Genomic DNA, 20,706 nt, shown 5'->3' with positions numbered 1-20,706 from the left:
GAGACACAAAGCTGCCTTCTGCTCCAGGCTGACCGTAATGGCACAGCTTACGATAAAGAATGTCAGAATGAGTGATGGAAAAGGGACTGGGCTCTCGCACTAAGCTGCGGCGTTTTGGTTGATCAATCGGACAGTCGTGGATCTGCCTTGTCCACAAGTAAGACGCTCATGCTAGGACGCACACTGTATTACTCCGCGCGTCCTGTATACCGGTAGATCATTGCCTGAGGCTGACTTACCACAGCTGTCATCAACCAAGAGTCGCCCTTAGAGACACGCGACACGGTACACACATAGCCAGAGAAGGACCGGAAGGCTCGCCGATCTGGCGGAAAGATAGCTGTCCCGTGCACCTCACACCACACTGCGCCACGAATGGCCGAATATGTGTACAAGTCTGGATATTCTATTCAAAATCAGCACGATATGAACTTGACACAAACACATTTCACGCCGCCATGCACGATGTAATAGCAAATCACTCACTCACAAGCCTAGGGCGGATCACTGGTCCTGGCCCTGGCCCTGTACATGACGTTCCATCCCCATAGTATCCGGCATCGTATCCTGGAACCCGTTCTTCATATACAGCTTACGTCCCGGCGGGTCAGCACCCAGCGTAACATATGCCTGCCCCTCAGCCGCGCGCCTCTCGATCTCCGCAAGCAGCTTCTTCAAGACGACATCGCCAAGACCTTTCCTCTGGTGCGCCGGGAGAGTCGCCATGTCGGCGATGATGAAATACCATCCGCCGTCGCCAATAACCCGACCCATGGCCACGGCCTTCGTAGGTGCTGTCTCCTCCGCGATGTACACGCCGTACCAGCTACCTGCGATGCTCTTGGTGGCTTGTTCCTCATTCCTGGGTGATAGGCCGCTCTGTTCTCGTAGGTTCCGGTAGTCTTCTACTGAAGGGTACCCTTCGACTAAGACATAGCCTGCTGCGAGGCTGTTTGTTGCCATCGTGTCTATATGAGAGTGTTGTGACGGCCGTATGATGCGTATACTCTTGGTGACGTAGCTTGCTGATCCGTAAAAATTGAACTATTGTCCAACGCAGAGAAGAAATCTGTACAGCGGCCTATATACTTGATATTCAAGCCCGCGTCACATAATGAATCTCCCGCGACCTCGGCCTCGGCACGGCGCTTACCCGAAGCCGACGATGACGATGCAGTCGTCTTAGCGTCGGGCACCTTTCAATAGCTTTGTAACCCATTGAGCAAATTGTTATAAAGTCGGCATCATAGTTGGTTGTTCCAAGTTCTATAAACGTTTCCTGTGACTCATATTGCAGATTCAGCAACTTTCCGGTGGTAGTCAATTGTGACCTAACCCCAGCACAGGTTGACTAATGCTCGATTGCACGTGGCCGTCGCTCCCCGAACAACAACTCCATACCGATTTTCTATTATCCTGACACTCCCGCAGCAGCAGAGCGGGCATTTGTCCGCATCATAGCATCCTGCTGCTCGGCCACATCATTACGCTGCAGCCTGCCATGACCTGTTTTAGGGTGTACTGTACTGCGGGGTATTAAGCGCGATCCTGGACATTCAAAGGGCCTCGGTGATCAGGAAACCACTTCAACAACCGATTTCCGCATAAGAGGTTACTAGGCCAGCTTCGAAAACTTCTAGCTACGATGCCTGGCTTCACTGTGGTCGATCTCTCGTGTGATCACGACAAAGACTCGTTGAGTTTCTCCAGAGACAAAGCCAACGTCCAAGAGTTCTCACATAGTATCAAGGAGGCCATTCATCAAGCAGAACGCAATGACATTCTTCACGAAACAGGTTCACATAGATGGATTGAGTAACCGAAGATTTAGAAACATGCTTCGCTGACAAGAATACCAATTAAATGTGTAAGTAGTCATACAAGGAAAACAATCATTTTTATATAATTCAATCGCAGATACCGCCCAGCCAGTTGTCCTATGTACTAAGCGAAAGAGATAAACAAAAGAAAGAGAGCGTGGTCGTCAAGCAGTAATCCCTACACAATATCCTTAATCCCAATGTATATCACAAATCGACTCTTTCCTCCATGCATTCATCCACCTTAACAGGTCATATATGCCAATATACCAAATCATACAATTTCCTCAGTGTCCAGCATCCAGTTATCCAACGACTCCCATTCTCCTCACATCCAAAATGTATTGGGTATACCGACGGCGCCGTATAGTCAAAGCACATCGGAGCGGTAGAACAAGCTCTTCTTTTTCTTCTTTTTCTTCTTGTCCGCTGCCGCCGACGCTGACGAACCAGGGCTCGCGGCGTCGTCCGCGCTCACACCCTTGTTATCCTCGACTCTGGGCTCGACCTTGGGGGCCTCGACAGGGACGGGTTTGGCGGGCTCGGGGGTCTGCACACGGCTGCTTTCCCGCGAGTCCGCCGACTTGTCTGCCGGCTCGGTCGCGAAGCGGAAGAGGGACAGTCTCTTCTTGCTGTCCGTCCTCCCCACCGGCGTCTCGGCGCGCTTCGTCGGCTCCGGGGTAGTCGTGGAGGGCACTGCGATGTCGTCTGCTGGAGCCTGATGCTCGAGGACGTGCGAGAAGTCGCGGACGGAGACGGGCTCGGGGTATTCGATGGGGGTATCGCGGGCTTCAGGGATCGGCTCAGGGACAGCCTCGGGTGGAGATTCTACTAGAGCAGGGGGTGAGCTGATGGGCTCGTCTTCGGGCTGTGGGCTTTCTGTCTTCGGCTTGGTGGTGTCGGTGCCCCAGTCCCATATCGAGGGTTTGAAACCATTCTTGGCGCCAAACGTGGTGAAGGCCCCGGGTTCTTCAGATTTGGTCTCAGGCGCGGGCTCAGATGCAGGTTCGTCTGCTGTGAGATCGGGCACGGGCTCGTCAATATGGTCGTAGGCATGGTCGTGCTTAAGCTCCGGTGCAGGCTGCTCGATAACAGGCTCCAACGCCGGCTCCGGTTCTGGTTCAGGCGCAGGCTCAGCTACTGGTGCGGGTTCAGCCTCTATCTCGGGTAGTTCTGGCTCTTTTATAGGCTCTGAGACCTCTGCATAATGATTCGGCTCTTCGTTGCGGGCTGCAGCCTCGACGAGACCGGGTGTTTCCTCACGAAGCAGTTGTTCGCGGAGAGACTCCTGATGGTTCGGTTGGTCTTCAATCGCGGCAGGCTCAAGAGTCGGCATAGGCGGCATATCCTTCTGAGTTAGAACCACTTCGTTGGAAAGCAAGTGGGCCAGACTCTTCAGAATTATATTGCTGAACGAGACCACATCGTGCTCTACCTGGGCAGCTGTAAGGTCTAGGAATGCCGTCGGGGTCTGGAATAAATGCTTCAGACCCGCTTGCACGTAGTCGTCGAGCCAAGTCTCCCTCTCGCATGGATCTAAGTGCAAGTTACGCAGAAGATTCAGCACGAGCGGGAAAGGGAGCTCCTGTGCCAGTCGTTGTATCTCGTCTTTTGCGAGCTCCTGCAGGGCTGGCAGCTCGTAGGTCCGGGCGGCGTTGTATGATTGGACGCCAGTCTTCAATTCGTTTCCGAGCTTCTCTTCGTGAGAACTTCCTTTTGGCCGCAGGCTCTGGTAGGTGCCGGTGAGAAGGTAATAGAAAATGATGCTGTTCACACGCTGAAATTAGTAATTGCCAGACAGTCAAAGTTATGTGGGCATTGAGGTCTGAAACCTGCTCAAAATGAAAGCAAATGACTTTAGGGGACTCACTGGGCGATGTTCGAGGTGACATCGTCTACCCGTATTGCTGAAGGAGGCCATCGTGCACCGTCCGGGACGAGTTTGGGACATTTCTGGATCAGAGAAGTCGGGACAACGAAGTCTGGGCCTTCACGAAAGTAGATATGGGTAGTAAACCCCGCGAACGGGCTATATCAAAAGTTAGAATATATGTATCTCGAAGGATTTTGGACAGTCTTCCACTTACGACGATTCAGGTCTTTTATCGTCTTCTTCAGCCATGCCGATTAAATACTGTATCTCTCTTCGGTTTGTAGGTTTCAATGATGGCGCATTTCTGAGCCTAGTAAGTAATCTTGCAACGGCCAGACTGTAGTTCCATACGAGGACTTGAAGATAATTCATGAAAGCTTGTATATAGTGGAGGCGCGCCATGGTTTTGTTTTTCGGCTTTTCAACGGGGCGTATATCATTTTTCGGTCGGGGGGCGGGGTCTGTGATCTGAGCTTCGAATCACAACTCGGCCAGTTGTGCATCTCCATCTTCCTACTTATGCATTATGTACGTTCGCCAATGTCCCAGCTTTCGACCTGACGTTTTCAGGAGTAGAACGGGTCAGGCTTTGGGCCGAAATCCACCCTCAACTTGAAGGCGGCGGTGAGGACGGTTGGCGGCCTATCGTTAGGCGATTTGCCATGTGTGCGTTGGCCTGTCCTGTCATCTCGCTCTGTTCAGTGACAACTATACCATGACATGAATTGTGTGTATTTTCGAGCACTCGTTCCGGTCCAACAGCGGTGCCCAGGGTGTCGCCACCTGTGTTTCAGTCATTTGCACAGCAGAGAGTCTACGGTAATATGTGTTTCCAGTCGTGAATTTTGCTTCTGACAGCCTCATTATTCTTGGCCTTGGTCTCGACTCCTATTCGCTACCTTAGTGTTCACATACATGAATTCCCGACCCCCAAATCCTATAACAGCGCAGCAAACCCGTCGGCCAAGAAATCGCATCCCTAGTTGCTAGCCATCCAACTGGTGTCACTTGATAATTCATTCATGAGATTGTACGACGGACTAATACTACATTATTATGTACGAAATTTGTTCATTTTCACTCTACCACTGGCCATTGAATAAACTGTGTTCCGACGCCTAAGCCCGTCCCTGTTGTGCTGGAGCGCCTCGTCAAGGATGGATTGAACGCGATGCAAACCCCTACAGTCCTTCGATTGGATTCCATAGAGAATTGCCATCCTCTTGGTTCAGGACTGGCTGTCAATTGGGGGACAAATGGCCAGCAGGTAATCAGAAAATTGTATTGACAACCACTGTTGCTATCTATCTCCTACGCCTCTACAGTTGAATCAGGGTAGGCAGTCGATCTGATGAGTTCAAGCCACTTTCCCCCACTTATTATTTCATGTGGAATTGCGCACTAATTCTGTATCTATCTTTGAATATATCTGTATGAGAATTTACCCCTATTTATCGCTGGTTGGCTGCACTGTGATCACTTATTGTCATAACCCATATTTATCACGATTCAACACACCGAGACATGAGGCAATACGATCAGTACAGATGGAAAGGCAGTAAGTACATGTAAATCATTTATCACTGTCTTTGACACAACAATCCTATCCACCTCGCCGAGGTAGCTGCTAGATTCTAAAGCCCAACAAGATGTGTGCCTAAGACGATCATCTAAGTCGCCAACTTGTCCCTTTACCACTCACCGCTGTCATTACTACTAAGTAGCCTCTTCTGAGAGACCACCTCTCGGCAAATGCCGGATTAAGCATGAAAGGTACCGAGACACGTCTCCCGTCTCTTGGACCTGGTGTGACATCTGCGGGTGAGGGACACGTTCGTACTATGTAGTTTTACAGCGTTACCAGCCTAGATGAGTACTTATCACTTCACTTTTCGTGGTTATATGGACCTCACCTCTCTGACCAAGAGCAGAAGAACGTTACGACTGTTACTGGCGTACAACGTCTACTAGGTAACTTTACATATCCTGCCCGATAAGTTACTACCTACCTACCTACTACATACCGATACCTACATACATCCATATGTACTTAGTATGTATGTAAGTAACTACCCCTAGGTATCTGAGGAAGATAGAACAGAATACCTACTGGTAGAAGTGGGCACTGTATGTACCTTACAGTGCAGAGCCGGGACCCCTGACCCAGGACCCAAAAGTGTGAAAGATGATTGGTCAAAGCTCTGCCCCTCGCTACCACAAAGGTACTTTACAGTACATAGCAGGCACTCTGTAGGCACTTTGTAGGCAACCACCCACTCTGACACAGCAACCCCTCCCCCGCTAAGAACCCCCCACTGTACTAAGTACGGTAGGTACCATGTTCCTCATCGTTCCCTAGATTCCTAGAAGCTTCTGTTGCTCTCAGCCTCATTCCTCATTCCACAGGCCAGGCCTACCGCAACCGTGATTTGCTTCTTTCTTCTCGCTTCTCCGCTCGGCTCATAACTCAAGTCTCAAATCAAACCCCAGCAGTCTGAACTGCCAACCAAGTTGCACCAGCTTACAAACAATTGGTTGATTCTGCCATCAAGGTTCGCTTCTGCATCGTCACTCTAGTCACGCCAATCCGATACGCAAACCGACCGTGCTACAACGTAACTCCTCAACACAATGGCCGAGGAGACCAAGAAGCGCAGCCGTGTCTTTTTCGACATCACAATCGGCAAGAAGGCCGCCGGCCGCGTCACCTTCGAGCTATACGATGACATCGTTCCTAAGACAGCCGAGAACTTCCGCTGTCTCTGCACTGGCGAGAAGGGCCTCGGAAAGAGCGGCAAGCCCCTCACCTACAAAGACAGCAGCTTCCACCGTGTCATCAAGCAGTTCATGATTCAGGGTGGTGACTTTACCGAGGGTAATGGCACCGGCGGCGAGAGCATCTACGGCGCCAAGTTTGAGGACGAGAACTTTGAGCTCAAGCACGAGAAGCCCTTCCTGCTGAGCATGGCCAATGCTGGACCTGGTAAGGCTTTACCCACACCCCTACCTTCCACACGACCTATACCATACCAGAGGTGTATAGTCTGGGGAATTGAGCGAGCTGGCTAACAAAGGTGTGCCTTCAGGTACCAACGGATCCCAATTCTTCATCACCACGGTCCCGACGCCCCATCTGGACGGCAAGCACGTCGTTTTCGGAGAGGTAAAAACAGGAAAGTCGATCGTGCGACAGATCGAGAATCTGAAGACGCAAAACGACAAGCCCCAACAAGATGCGACCATCACGAACTGCGGTGAGCTTACGGGGCCCGCTGAAGAGGAGGTCAAGACCGCGGATCCGCTGGGCGACACATACGAGGACTTCCCTGAGGACGAGACGGCCAATGAGCCGCTAGATGCCGCCAAGATTCTACAAATCGCCACGGACTGCAAGGAGTTCGGCAACAAGGCATTCAAGGCGGGCGATGTCCTGACAGGTCTTGAGAAGTACCAGAAGGGCCTGCGGTATCTTAACGAGGACCCGGACCTAAGCGAGGCCAGCGAGGACGTGAAGACGAAGTTGTCAGCCCTGCGCTTCACGCTGAACTGCAATTCAGCGCTGTTGAACCTCAAGCTTGAGGCCTGGCAGGACGCCGAGAGTAGTGCCGCCTCGGCCCTCGCCGTCTCGGGCATATCAGACGCTGAGAAGGGCAAGGCCCTGTATCGTCGCGGCTTGGCCCTCATCAAGCTGAAGGACGAAGATGAAGCCGTCAAGGCGCTAGAGGAGGCGCAGAAGCTCGTCCCTGGTGACGCCGCTATCACCAAGGAGCTCAACACCGTGAAGAAGCAGGCCGCCGCCCGTCTGGCCAAGGAGAAAGCTGCCTACAAGAAGTTCTTCTCGTAAAGACCCAACAAAGAAAGAGTTAAATAAATGTTAATGACATCCTCTCATCAGCCAAGCTAATGCGAGACCTGGCTTCGGTTGGCCAAGCTAGTCTACTTACCTCCCCATCCCGCCTGCTACCGCATCTCGTTCCGTGTAGCAGTTAGTGGTGTCCCTAGGATCTATGAATGATTGAGTGTAGGTATGACGGACGGAAGGAATTACGGTATGGATGGATGGCACGGCGTTGCGAAATGGATAAAATACAGAACAAATCAAGCTTCGCTGGGGACATCATCATTCACCTAGCTCTGGGGCAATGTAGCCTAGTTAGATGCCGCAAACAACCCCCTCAATAGTAAGCGAACAGACAGATAGTTGTGTAGGGTGAGGTGTACTACCTGTTCAAAATGAAGAAAATAATTTCTAAGAATACTAGCACTTAAGAAATATTTATTTAAGACTCGGCATGGTTCGATACAGTACGAGAAGAATAGGTTAAGTCATACTCCATTGTTGAAATATTCCCGAAAGAAGATGCAACTAATAGAATCATCTCATTTATTGATCATACTCATGACGACATGAATAGTCCTTGAAAATGAAATCCATCACTCATTTACTCATTTACTCATTCTTTCACTCACTCAAACCATAAGATCCATTCAACGACGATTCCATTTATTCCGCGGGGATATCATCTATTGCATCTCCATCCTCATCTACACCCTCAACTCATCTCGTCTATAAAACACCCAGCAGTGATCAGTGGAGTGAAAAAAAAAAAAATTAGTTTCTACCAACTTTTCTTTTCTTTTTTCCAATCAATCAATCAATCACTCTCAATCAATATCATGGTTCTGTTCTTCCCATTCATCTTATCTAATCTTTCCCCCACTTGCGAAAATCTTTCATCCTCATCTTTGCGTATCTCATCTCTAAACTCAAGATATATATATACATGGTGTATCTCCCAGAAGGGGTTGGGTGGGGGTCGAAGCGACGTGAGTTGATCCAAATATCTCTTTTCCCCTACTTGGCAAATTCCAGCGAGAGAAAAAAAAAATTGTATAAATGATCGCTTTTTTCCTCTCCAAAATACCAACATGCACGCTTGCTTTGCTCTGCTCTAGGAAAAGAAGATGACAAAATGAAAACACAAATGACTCTAAGCCGCCCTCCATGCTCAATGCCAGGGTATCAGAGCTCAAACACCCCTCCAAATTTGAGTAACAATTTGAGCTCCGCCGCCAAAACCGTTGTCGCGTAAGAAAAACGAAAAGGAAAAAAAGCCATATAACATTTGACAGTAAAGTCCTCTCATGGCTGGGAGGTTGCCGTCTTTCTATTCAGTTTGATTGATTGCCATTGTTTTCTGGCTGAGATTCTCATAGACGCTTTTATAGCCCCAGACGTTGACAACATTATACATATATAAGTTGAGAAGAGCGTCGGTTAGAGACATAACTAGTGCCTCGAATTAGTGTTGCTTTGCTGTCGCGATTCGGGGGAATTGCCAAGAATGCCTCTATTGCCTTTATCCCCCCCCTTCCCACTACTCTTTTCGCGTCTTGTCGATGAGATATTTGGACCTCCCTTATTCTTCTTGCTCCCGATGAGCCCGCTCAAGAATCTGCGAGTTTCCTTGCCAGCCTTAGATTTTGCACGTATAGTTCCCGTGGGGTTGGTAAAATCTAGTCCCTCAGACAGCTGTTGTAGGGAGCTACTTTCGCGCACGAACGAGCGCTGAGTGCCCCTACCGGGGTCGGCTTCACTCCCGGATGAGCCTGGGGGTCGGTATGGGTCATTTTCTGCCCATACTGCGCTGCTTGCATAACTTTGGCTTAGAGACTCAAGCAGCGAAGTCCTCTCTAGATTGTCAGCTAGGTCATCGGTAACAACCGACTCATTTTCACTGGCCCGGAATATCTCTACCTGAGCCATGCATTGGTCCGAACGTTGTTGCAATTTCACACAAATTCTATGAAATTCCTCTAGCTCACCCTCAAATACAAGGGAGTCGGGAGCATAGGCACGATGCGCATCGAGCCATAGCTTGACTAGAGCCGCATAGTTTCTCTGGTGATCAATGAGGTAAGGCAATGAAGGGAACCCTTCACGGGCTTGTGGAGACAACCGGCCGAGAATCATGATGGGCGTAGAATAGGACGCAGATACCGTCATAGGGTAGCGATCCGTTAGGACGGAGCAAAGTTGATCAATGAAGTTTTTGAAAGACTGCCTGTGGTGCCCCAAGAACTTGTTCATATGCTCCATCCAGCTCTCTTTCTTCCCGAAGCTAGATAGGTTGGCAAGCGCCTGGAGTCCTTTCGCGATGAGTGTTAAAGTACGTTGAGCTCGAGGACGAGGGTTGTCTCGTAATAGCCCGAAGAGCTTGGGGTTCAGAATCGCTGGACAGATGAGGCGAAGAAACAAAAAGCCCGAGACACTGGTATAGTTCACAGTGCGGAGAAAATCACCGTATCTATCTTCTGCGACGGCTCGGACGTATTTCAAAACGCTGCGAAGTTCGAGGGGGATTTTGTTGGCAGAGGCGGCAATGATTTCCCACAATTCGGATGTAAATGTTAGCAACAATTTCCAATGTTGTGGTAAATCTTCAACTCTCTCGATCCTGCTAGGATCAACCTCGCAGTCCGGATTGATTTCGTTTATTTCAAAGATTTTGTCGCCTAAGATGTCTTCCAGGTATTGTTTACCGAGTCGTCGCATGTGGAATTCAAGAGCTTGCGTGAGGAGGGTGTTCCCACGGAAAAGCAAATTAGCTTCTCCTGTTAAGCTCTTGCTCATGTCGCGAACGAGCTGTTCTCTGTCGCTAGCAGAGGTAGAGGACTCGTCTGACTTCATCCGTCGACTGAATCGCAGCCGCTTCATACTATTTTGGTTGCCCACACCATCGATCTCATCTTCGACTAGGGCCATAAGCCATTCAGTACCAGCTCCAGACACTTGGAAGATATTGAGGAATATCTCAGAAAGTCGTCGCAGCATGCCAGGCGTTGACTGTGTAATCTGAGTCGTGAGCCCAGTGCTGAAGCGATGGAGAAGCTCGGATAAAGGCTCGTAGTCCTTGGCTGTGAGTACAATCAACTCGGTATGATCAACCTTGATGAGCATGTTCCCCACGGATTCTTGTTTTTCATCGTAGATTGGATACCATTCCTCGTAATCCCTACCTTTCTCCATCTTATCCAGGGGAATCTCAACGACTCCACACACAGTCTCCGTTATGTTTCCTGACTTGGGTAAGCCTAGAGAAGCCTGAACTTGATGGGCTAAGCTGTCTATATTTCCATCTATTCTCTTTAAAATAACGGATAGGCAGGGGAGCGTTGCAGGTAGCTCGGAAAATTGGGCAGTTTCTCGCCAGAAGGGGTTCTTCGTATCCGCTTGTGTCGTTGTGCGAGACCGTATTTCACCATCTAGGATAACCTCCGCTAAATAATGCCCGATCAAGGGATCTCTTTCCCTACGGTTTAATTGGTTCCGTTCTAAAGGAACTCCTGTATGTTGTAACTTTGCTTCAGTTACCTTGACTTGGATGGACTTCTCAATTCGAAAGACCTGCCCGTCGAAGTCGGTATTGTGATCTAATATCTCGGTAATCTGGCCCGTCGATGATTCAATGCCGTATAGTTCGGGCACAGTGAATGCTCTGAGGAGAACGAACCAAACCTCGAAGAGGACTCTTGAATCGAGGGCGAGGTAAATAGGACGAAAAATCGAGAGCTGCTTAGACGTCGCAGAATAAGAAGGGAAGACAGCAATGCAAAAGTCTTCTTCCAAAACAGATCTATCCAACTTTTGTATGGCAGATCTTGAAAGTTGACCTAGATCAATAACAGAGAGTACCGTCACATCATTCATCAGCTTGAATTCGCCGTTATCCTGCAATATACACGATACCCTTCGCCAACACGTCGATCCGGAGCGGAGGTCCCGGGTGGACGGACGCCTGACGATAGCTCGCGGAGACGTTGCGGCACCTTTGTCCCACAACATCACATTTCCGACCTTGATGATAGCAGGGTCTTTAGCAGTTTGTATCGCGGCAGAAGGCATCTTTTTTGTGTCTGATGGTCGCACTAGTCCGGGAGAACTGGGCCCTCTCCCTGTCGTGAGCCGGGCCCCAGGAGGTCGAATCTGCTGCCAGCAAAGCAAACTAGCAAGCCAAAGGTCAATCTCATCAGGGTTGAGCGGTCGAAAGATAATGTCCACGCCCATTCGTACACTAGAAAGCTCGAGGCAATTCCTATCATCGCCAGGGGCTTTGCATGGGTGGACCCTACACCCACGCAGGTCACCTATAATTGTGATATGAAAAGGGCCATTGTGGCCGGAATCGAACATTAGGCTGCCTTTATCCTCATCAATATAAAATATTCCCTCGTACCAAGGCGCGCTAGGGTCACTTTGATACTCGACCTCCCCCTTCATCCTGCCACATAGCCTCCTCATCAATGCTAACATTCGGTTCGCATCGTCGGTCGGTATGGGAAGAAGAAGCGAGTCGACTGAGGGCGGGGAGAGCAATGGCGATGGTGGGCGAGGTGAGCTACGTTTCGTGAGGCGGTTGGGCGTTGGACGTCTGTCTTTGCCTAGTGCAGCTGAGGTTCTGACGTCCAGCGGTCGTGAAGATACCCCAGCTCCAAAAGCAGTAGATTCAAGTACGGTAGGCGGCGGACGCACGTCACTTTCGATCAATGGCTGCGAGGTAGACGAGGAAAATGATCCCATCCTATTTCGAATTTCGGTGGTGGTCCCTCTCGACGAACCCTGACGCAATGCTAGCGCCTCATCAAGAGTACGTGTGCGCGGCCGATGCCCTCCCCTAGTGGAGGGTGGACTGGGCGAGGAGCTATATTCGCCGAAGACTTCATCTTGAAAGACGATTCCTTGCCTTCTTCTTTCTCCTCCTCCCCCTCCCCCACGAATGGGCCTAGGTGAGCTCTGCTGCGAAGACATAGATCCAAAGGCTCGGGTGACTGCAGTATTATTCACATCCATAGGTTCTAATCCGTTTTCTGCTGGATCGGGTGTAACAGGGCGGATTGAACCCTGGGGAAAGGAGCCGGGCTCGAGAAGACTTCCGCGAGTACTGTTACCAGCACTACTGCGGCTAGGTATTCTGCTCGAAGAGTGAGGCATTGCCTCTCCAGGCGGACTCTGTGACCATGAGGACGGACTGCCGTTTCGGTTGGCACGGGTTGTATCATCCATTTCGGGCGGTAAAACGCCACTCAATCCTTGGTTCAGCGACATCTATACTGTTAAAGATGGACATTTGGGGACTGGCGGGAGTGTTGCAGGTTTCAACAGTACTTATTCTAGTGTCTGCGTGGGCAGGATAGCGATGCACCTCGTTGTCCAGCCGCAATGGGGAATTTACAGTGCTGACACTGGCACTAATAGTCATTGAGTGGCGCATACGGCACAACCAGGTCAGCTAGTTGTGGGCGCAAGGCGGAAATATGGGTGGATGAAGGGAAACGTCGGTGCATAGCACGGTGATGATCTAGAAAAGATGCAGCAATTGGAGACTGTCGCTGCAAGGGAAGCGAGAGCACAGTTCTAGGATAATCAAGCCTACTCGTCGGCCCTATGTACGCCGCACAACACGTGGAGCAGTACAGGCCAGGGGTTAGTTGCAGGAGGTCAGAAGCAGGCTGCGAAGACCTGTGCGCTCGACAGCCAAGCGGCTCGCGAGGGTGCCCTTGGCTGGCGACGAGTGGACGGGGCCGGGCAGTGGACAGAAGGCGACGGTGGGATGGGATGGGATGGGATGGAATGGGCGGTGCGGGCGGGCGGTGTCAAAGCAGGCTCGCGCTGTCTTGCTGGATCTTCGTCCGTCGTCGAGTATAGCCCGGTATAGCCCGGGATGGTGTACTACTGTGTAAGTATGTACTGCAAGTACGTAGTAAGTAAGAGGAGAGGGCGTGAGCGTGAGACACAGAGGGGCGAGGGTGTCTCGCAAGGTGACTCGTTGGTTTTGGTATGCGGGCAGCGAAGCTCGGGATATTATGTGCAGGGCAAAGCTGGGAGAGGCAGGCCAATCGAGAAGCGAAGCGGGAGTCAGAAGCGGGAGTCGAGGGGGGGGTGGGGGAGACTTTAATCGCTGCTTGGTCTTCCTGTCGAGTCGAGCCTTGAGGTTGACGGCTGATGATGATCCTGTGTGGAAGTAGGTATGTAGGTATGTACAAGTTCTGTACACGTACTACCGGTATACTACATGTAAGTACTTAGTATGTATGCTGGTGTGGCAGGCGGGGCCACATACATACCTACTACCTATCTTGTACTGATGTATAGATGTGAGTATGGATGTACCTTATGTACAGTAGGCATCTACGCAGAACGGGTACCGATGTAAATATGTAGGTATGTACAGGAAGTAATATGAAGACATGTACTCAGTAAAGGAAGTATGTGTTTCCCACTTACAGGAGGATGAAGGTGGTTATTAAGTACATACCTAGGTAGGTGAGGTTAAGGCAGGCAAGTACCTACTTAAGTACATGGCAGGTATCGTAACCTATAGGCATATACATACACTAAGGGTAGTAGTAGTATGGAGTAGGTAGTTTTCTACAGTCCCCACGGCAAACGGAGGGTAACAGTTCCCAGGTTTAATGTAACGAGGTTCAAGGTTGTTAGTTTGAGGTGGACTTCCTCTAGCGGCGAACGCTTTCATGCAGAAAGGGAGAGTCGGTTCTTGGTACCGAAGCGTAAGCAGAAATAGATCTAACTACCTAGTAGCGCAGACATCCTATTAAAGGTGCTTTCCAGGTACCGGAAACCCGCCTACCCGTCTGTGTCCGTGGTTCTGTGTGGTGTTTCAAGCGTCAATGCTCGGTTGCGCAATTCCTGCGTCCGCCCTCCCAGACCAGACCGACAGTTGGTTCTACCATTACTATGTAACCACTGTATGCCACTGGTACATGAATAGAAGCAGGCTACATTGGAATACCTATTGGTAGGCATCGTTATCTGGCTGCAGTGGGCTTAGCCAAGCGCTCTAAAGTGCACATACATAAGTACTGCCTGGGTACCGGGGTATGTAGTTCATGACAGCCTGCTAGTAGGGAGATATCGGTGCAATGGAACATTGCGGATATCGATGCACATACCATGTATATGCACAGAAATCGATACGGAAGAGAGAATCAGAAAGGCCCAATTCACTACCTACATAATATACTTACCTACATCTAGGTATACCTACCTAAGTAAGTACATAGAGGTAGCATCTCCATGCACGTACCGGTAGAGTACTCCCCTACCCTACAACTATGTACTTACATCATGCATGCGCCTAACAGCTATTCCCTTCCAACCTCGTTTATTTACTCAGCCTGTATCCAAATATGGATGCAAGACAAATTCGCACATCAACCCGACTTCCTACCGCTACCTAATACCGTAGGTATCATGGTACTATGTACCTGTAATTCCACAAGTGCCACATAATATAAAACCCAGTCAAGGGTGCCTAGCAGGTAACAAACCTTACCCAGGTAATTGCGATATGATGATGTGTCATTTGGTCATTGTTCCGTGCGTGCGTGCGTGTAGTGTAATGTGGGATCCCCAACAGTACACACTCTCTACTAGGTATTTACTTTCACGTACCTACAGTTGGTTTGGAATGGTACCCAAGTTACAAAAACCGTGGACACTACACTACCACTTACCCTTCGTACGGCGCGTAATAATGCCTGTCCCTGGATGCCTCCCCCGACCGAATGCTACCCCAAGGTCACAGCACCAAAAATCTGCCAGGTTCGCTTGTCAAACCTGGTTTGTGCGATACTGATCTGCCCAGAAAAGCCTGAGGTTACATTTCCAGGCACTGAAGGCTTGTCTCCTGTACGTAGGGCTCGTAATACCGGCACGGCTAGTGCGGTAAGGGATACACGGTGACGACTTCTAGAATCCTATACTAACCAGCCTGGTGTATAGCTGAAGACGGGTCGCTATTTTCTGATAAGTCAAGTGACAAGCCAAGTTCCGACGCCTTTGCCCTTTCGGAGCTTTCGCCGAGGCCAATATACCAGCGGCGCTAGGGACACACTAGATGCTCGATCTTACTTAGAGTCTTAGCCCAAAGCTAAAGGTTGTGATTAATAATACTACACATACTTACTATGTACGATTTCGCTGTTGGGTGCTCGCATGCATCATCATCCGTCCATCGCTTGGCTGGCTGATCGACGCTGCACTACCTACTCTGACCTACCTACCCAGGCCCGCATCTTACGTACAGCTGGGCAAGGCGAATCGAACTGCACCACACACTCTGACATAAGTACTTTGCTAGGGCGAGCATTGCTATCTATCTATAGATACGCCAAGGGCTCACGCCACAGCTCAAACACTGGTTCTTAAGGAAAGAAAAAGAAAAGGCAGACGAGAGAAGCCGCCACGAGAAGAGGAGACGAAGCTCATTTCCCAGCATGCCAGTCAATTCGGTTAGGTACAGCAGTGAGCATGTGTTGGGATTGACAGGACGAGGTGTGGACCTGAGAAGGAGCCTGATATATTGGTCTGAAACGAGTGAGAATCGTAGGACCGGGAAGCAGAAATGCCCAATGCTGGATTCTACCACTCACGGGGACGTACGTATCAGTCTCGATATTATCATGTGTATTGGAACGGAATGTACTGGAGTTTCTTGGCCATGTCATCGAGCGACCCAGCGCGGTGGTGCGGTCCCGAACATCGCGAGAGTTACACTACCCACAAATCCACCATACAAATATATGTACGGTACGGTATTTGATTTATATCACTCCAAGGTCGCACGTACCTACTTACGGAATGGGCTGGGGATTGAGCGCCATGACGAGTTGCAAGGTAAGATAGCGCTGCATGGCATACTGAGGAGTATCCAGTGCAGCCAGCGCATCCAGTCTGTTGGGACGATGGATGGGTCTCTTCCTTCCAGAAAAGACGAGAGCTACACGTGTACGACTGTAGAATGTGCTTCATTAGCACGTGTCTGCCAGGTACTCTACATACACAGTAGGAGGGCTCCGTTTGCGTGTTTGAGCTTTCGCAGGATTCTATTATTATCTGATGCCCGATATCTCGCTCAAGCTCTCGTGGCCGATCTAGCGCTGTGCTCCCCAGCTCTCGTATATTAGCGTATCAGTGCTGATATTGGCCTCCGCTATCATCGCAGCCTTATAGCAAAACAGTTAGGCTTGCTGTATGATAAACGCGATGATGGGGTTTTGCTGGGTCAACGTCCCAGCTTTCGCGTTAGGGAGCGCTTGAACGCTCGATCCTATCTCGTTACAGCAGGTAGGGATGGTGATCACCGTGTTCTTGTTAAACCACTACTAGTACATCTGAGTCTCAGCCATGTGATTACCGGTAACCCAAATCAAACGCTAAACAATGACATCTTACAGATATCGCGCGGCTTTCAACTTTAGGCGGCCGATCTGCACTGCATATGGGTATTATCTCGGCGGTGGCGGATCTAGCGGATGAGATGGCTTAAGAATTTACGGAGCTGGTCCCTTATTCCTTGTCCATGATACCGGAGTTCGGGTCTCTTCGGGCTAACTGTAGAGCTGGTACACTAGATATCGGCTAGCTTGCCAGACCGTCTCCAATCGCCGTAACCGAGGAAGATACTTATTACTATGTAAGTCGTGGGCTTCAACCTGAACACAGGCTAGGTGTGAATACCATCTACGGCTAACGTAGACAACAAGCATTCTTTAGCCACCTGCGCTGCACCGTGCCCGAGCCTCAAGATTCTCGCAAGTAATATCCACGCTGTACAGTATGTCTCATCTTAGGATGCTAAAGTTTGCATGTGTCTAGCTTACTGTACATAGTATCCTATGATGCGTACCAAATCATCACGATCGACATTGCACTAACTGTACACACTTACATATACCCCAAGCTCGATAGCATTTACGGTTAGAGTGCGACCCGGCTGGCTGGGTGTGGACGCCCAGCATAAGTTAAACGATGATGTGATGAGAACCCTATTTGTCCTTCCCTCCGCTCCGTCTGATCCTCACGCCACAATATGTGTAAGGCTGTGCGCATAGCTTAGAAACCTCCTGTCACAATATCAAGGTTTGCCTCAATGCATAGAGCGAACAATGCGATCGAATATCGCATACATTCAAATCAACAAAGAATGTCTGATATATCACAAATAGTGTCTGAGTCGACGACGGGCGGGGCGGCCCGAGACACGGTTCAATTGTCTGGGATGATCCTTCTTCACACGTCCGAGGTCTCACCCTCGAAAAGTAATTATCGTAGCAAAATTGGCCGGTTAACCCAAGATACACTATCCAAGTGCCAGCGTTAGCAGCGCACACTAGATACCAATAAGGCTTCGCTTAGGAACAGACTATCGAAGCGCTCGACCGAAATTGCACGATCTTCCCCATCTGAAGATCTTCAGATGAGACCACACCCGCATCTTGGCTTTACCTGTTTGCGCAACAATCGTATTCTCCAATCCGTGTAGCGTCGTGCCTTATTGGTGTTACGTGCAAGCTGTGAACTACATAGTACACTACACTATCAGAATGGTGAGATTTTAAACCCTTCCCGATTGAGAGCTCGGATGGCCTGGATCGATCCCTTCTTTCAGTCAACTGCGACATTGAGATGATGATTGTCTTTTAAGTCCGACCCTCTGCTCAAAAACCGAAAAGCGCACTTACGCAGCCCGTATATTAGTGTTGTTATCAGGCACGTTATAGGATTAGTTTTCAGCCCTCTATCCCCAACGAATCCGAGTTGACGTACGATCTGTTCCGCGTACTTACCATATCTACACTAGCACTATGGACGTTAGTGAGACAGGTTGCTAGATTGGACGTTAATCCGTCTATGCTATAGTCAAGGATATTGGACATATTGAAGCTGAGTAATTCAGCATCCTTCGAGTTCAGCACAGGTTCAACCTGCGCGATAATGTTTAATTTAAAAGTACAAATTGCTGTTTGCGGACGACCACCCAATGAGAGCTAGGAACAGGGCCCTGATAGCGCATAATACACTAAACCCGTAGGCTGGGGATTGGCCCTTGGAATAAACTACATTGACAACCTCAAAACAACCTTTATTCAAATTACATTTATATGTGATGAAGTAATGAGGGAACCAAAGGACTCGAACGGGCAAATCAAGAAACAAGATGCTTGGTTCAAGAGCCTAGATTAGGCCCACTGGTGTACATACCTTATTCATGACGCCAAGCATATGTTATTAGATACTAGAGCCAGCACACAACGCCTGCTATTCACTCAACACCCGATGTATGAAGTTAGTCAACGCCTTCATGACTTGTCTATTAGTAGAGCGCTGACATATAACGTAATCATATATGTAGATAAGCTGGTAAATTGTTATGTAAGATGACAACCATAGACATGCATCTCCAAAAAAAAAAAAATCACATGTACAACTTGCTCTCACTAGATGATACATTCAAGACTCCAAGAACACGCCCAAACGTGATACCTTCAACATCAGCCTGAATAAGCCTTCATTATCTTAGGGCAGCTACGTTAAGCTGATGAAGCAAGCGCACCCTGTCAGAGAATATGACTAAGTAACGTACTCGCCTCTGATCCTCTATCCAAGAAGCACCTCCATCCGTCGCAAATACGATCCGAAACTTTTAAGAATAAGCACGTCCAAGAAGTCGTTTTATTACCTACATTCTAAATGTCACGAGTCCAGAATCTCTTTGATGTGCATATGGAAGTTCTATCTATCATGTTGTTACAAGGTCGCAAGGTAGCTACAACTTGTAAGGCTGTAAGTAGACAAAGAACCCAATCTGAATACAGTCACAGTTTCATCCGGAAAGGGGTTGAGAAGCCTTGAAACAATGACTTGCAAGTACTACTTGCGAACAAAAAAAATGTATTCCCTACCCCATCACTCATGAGTTCGAGAGGTCTATTATGACGCTCATATACATGCCATTTCACTATGAACGGGTAGTTCGCCCAGCATTCATATCACATCTACACATAGTCTTGAAGCGATTAGCCTCTCTACCATTCCTAGATGTTCATATATCTCAGAGTCGTATTTCGCTATATAAGGAAGTAGGTAGATAAGGAGGTAAGTAATCCGCGTTGCAACATACTCAAGCAAGCAAATAACTCCCAGTTCTATCCTATAGAAACCACGCAAAATACATCCATGCATGCAGACGTCAATCAAAAAGACAATCAAAACATAAATTCGGCCAACGAGGGAATCCGTCCCCAGCACCTAGCGATGCAACCATGGTCTCATTCCCTCGTCCCTGGAATACTACTCAAGAAATCGTTCGGTAGGAAAAGCTTCGCTAGAACCGTACCACCTCAACCACTACACACCTAACCACCTCTAGGACTCTTTTGAAAGGAACAGCAATATAAGTAAATGGATATATGTATCATACCCATTTACATTACCTAGGTCAGTGAGTGAATAGCGACCTACACGCGTTCCATCCCCGGAAACGTGAGCGAGCAGATCAATTAAAATCGGCACTACTGAAGATACTCAAGTACCCAACAACTACACAGCTCCATATCCACCAGCATCGCTTAATCTTGTACTATGTAACAGGTAGTAGTGGTAGGAGACCTTGGTCTCTTCTGAATGAAGTGAGGAAAGAGGTTCGAATAGCAGGTTATATATATGTTCAAGAGAAGGTTGCAAGGCTCAGGACAAACTGAGATACGTTCACTCACGTATCAGGACAAGATATTGCGAGCTGGGACAGAGGATGGAGGATCTCAGGTGCAAGATATTAGAGACTATTCACGCTTCGCAGATAGGTAGATATTCAATCATGAAGCTGTCGCCTACGATCTCGTAGACCAATATTCAACACCACCACCAATTTCAATCAGTCGAACCCAATTTCCTTGAAGATGTAAGGAAAACATGCTATTACTTTAATTTTCAGTATCAACAGTCTAGTGTAGCATTATAAGTGGCAAAAACACAGACACACTTAGATTTACGAGCCCAACACAACACCATCTTTAGAAGGAAGATTAAGAGTTTTCAAATCCGCAAAAGGGGGAATCAAGTTTTGAAATCGATGAGCACGGGATATACTGCCTATCATGAATTCCTGCTGGGGGGGGGGGGGGGGGGGGGGGGGGGGGGGGGGGGGGGGC

At 49.1% G+C, this 20,706-nt stretch overlaps 5 protein-coding genes across 5 annotated transcripts; 2 read left to right on the top strand and 3 right to left on the bottom strand.

The window, feature by feature from the left end:
• Positions 1-35: 35 nt before the first annotated feature.
• Positions 36-1,628, bottom strand: F5B22DRAFT_503137 (uncharacterized protein). Its single transcript, XM_047972473.1, has 2 exons — positions 487-1,628; positions 36-406 (listed from the first exon to the last, which is right to left on the bottom strand). Exon 1 carries the CDS (start codon positions 961-963, stop codon positions 505-507), a length of 459 nt encoding a protein of 152 aa, XP_047833826.1. The 5' UTR covers positions 964-1,628; the 3' UTR covers positions 36-406; positions 487-504.
• Positions 1,629-2,004: 376 nt separating this feature from the next.
• F5B22DRAFT_503017 (uncharacterized protein) lies at positions 2,005-4,248 on the bottom strand. Its single transcript, XM_047972472.1, has 3 exons — positions 3,908-4,248; positions 3,691-3,849; positions 2,005-3,586 (listed from the first exon to the last, which is right to left on the bottom strand). Exons 1-3 carry the CDS (start codon positions 4,093-4,095, stop codon positions 2,191-2,193), a joined length of 1,743 nt encoding a protein of 580 aa, XP_047833825.1. The 5' UTR covers positions 4,096-4,248; the 3' UTR covers positions 2,005-2,190.
• Positions 4,249-5,693: 1,445 nt separating this feature from the next.
• On the top strand, positions 5,694-8,102 carry F5B22DRAFT_502985 (cyclophilin-like domain-containing protein). Its single transcript, XM_047972471.1, has 3 exons — positions 5,694-6,676; positions 6,780-7,678; positions 7,826-8,102. Exons 1-2 carry the CDS (start codon positions 6,325-6,327, stop codon positions 7,535-7,537), a joined length of 1,110 nt encoding a protein of 369 aa, XP_047833824.1. The 5' UTR covers positions 5,694-6,324; the 3' UTR covers positions 7,538-7,678; positions 7,826-8,102.
• Positions 8,103-8,983: 881 nt separating this feature from the next.
• Positions 8,984-12,757, bottom strand: F5B22DRAFT_643394 (uncharacterized protein; the record flags this gene model as incomplete). The annotated part of the gene is made up of 1 exon (XM_047978260.1): positions 8,984-12,757. The coding sequence occupies one exon, from the start codon at positions 12,755-12,757 to the stop codon at positions 8,984-8,986; it is 3,774 nt and encodes a 1,257-aa protein (XP_047833823.1).
• Positions 12,758-15,634: 2,877 nt separating this feature from the next.
• F5B22DRAFT_594142 (uncharacterized protein) lies at positions 15,635-17,300 on the top strand. The gene is made up of 3 exons (XM_047974030.1): positions 15,635-16,840; positions 16,951-17,189; positions 17,260-17,300. Exon 1 carries the CDS (start codon positions 15,991-15,993, stop codon positions 16,678-16,680), a length of 690 nt encoding a protein of 229 aa, XP_047833822.1. The 5' UTR covers positions 15,635-15,990; the 3' UTR covers positions 16,681-16,840; positions 16,951-17,189; positions 17,260-17,300.
• The last annotated feature ends 3,406 nt before the right edge of the window (positions 17,301-20,706 follow it).

Source organism: Xylaria bambusicola (assembly GCF_022495145.1).
Source record: "Xylaria bambusicola strain CBS 139988 unplaced genomic scaffold F5B22scaffold_7, whole genome shotgun sequence".
NCBI lineage: Eukaryota > Fungi > Ascomycota > Sordariomycetes > Xylariales > Xylariaceae > Xylaria > Xylaria bambusicola.
The sequence above is the reverse complement of the archived record's forward strand: the minus strand, read 5'-3'. Positions and strand labels throughout refer to the sequence as shown.

Bases quoted from the DNA above. Each gene is read 5' to 3' on its own strand.
- F5B22DRAFT_503137 (XM_047972473.1), bottom strand. From the start codon at position 963: ATGGCAACAAACAGCCTCGCAGCAGGCTATGTCTTAGTCGAAGGGTAC.
- F5B22DRAFT_503017 (XM_047972472.1), bottom strand. From the start codon at position 4,095: ATGGCGCGCCTCCACTATATACAAGCTTTCATGAATTATCTTCAAGTC. The intron at 3,850-3,907 runs GTAAGTGGAAGA...CTTTTGATATAG, and splicing joins GATAAAAGACCTGAATCGTC to CCCGTTCGCGGGGTTTACTA. The intron at 3,587-3,690 runs GTGAGTCCCCTA...GCGTGTGAACAG, and splicing joins GTCACCTCGAACATCGCCCA to CATCATTTTCTATTACCTTC.
- F5B22DRAFT_502985 (XM_047972471.1), top strand. From the start codon at position 6,325: ATGGCCGAGGAGACCAAGAAGCGCAGCCGTGTCTTTTTCGACATCACA. The intron at 6,677-6,779 runs GTAAGGCTTTAC...GTGTGCCTTCAG, and splicing joins CATGGCCAATGCTGGACCTG to GTACCAACGGATCCCAATTC.
- F5B22DRAFT_594142 (XM_047974030.1), top strand. From the start codon at position 15,991: ATGCCAGTCAATTCGGTTAGGTACAGCAGTGAGCATGTGTTGGGATTG.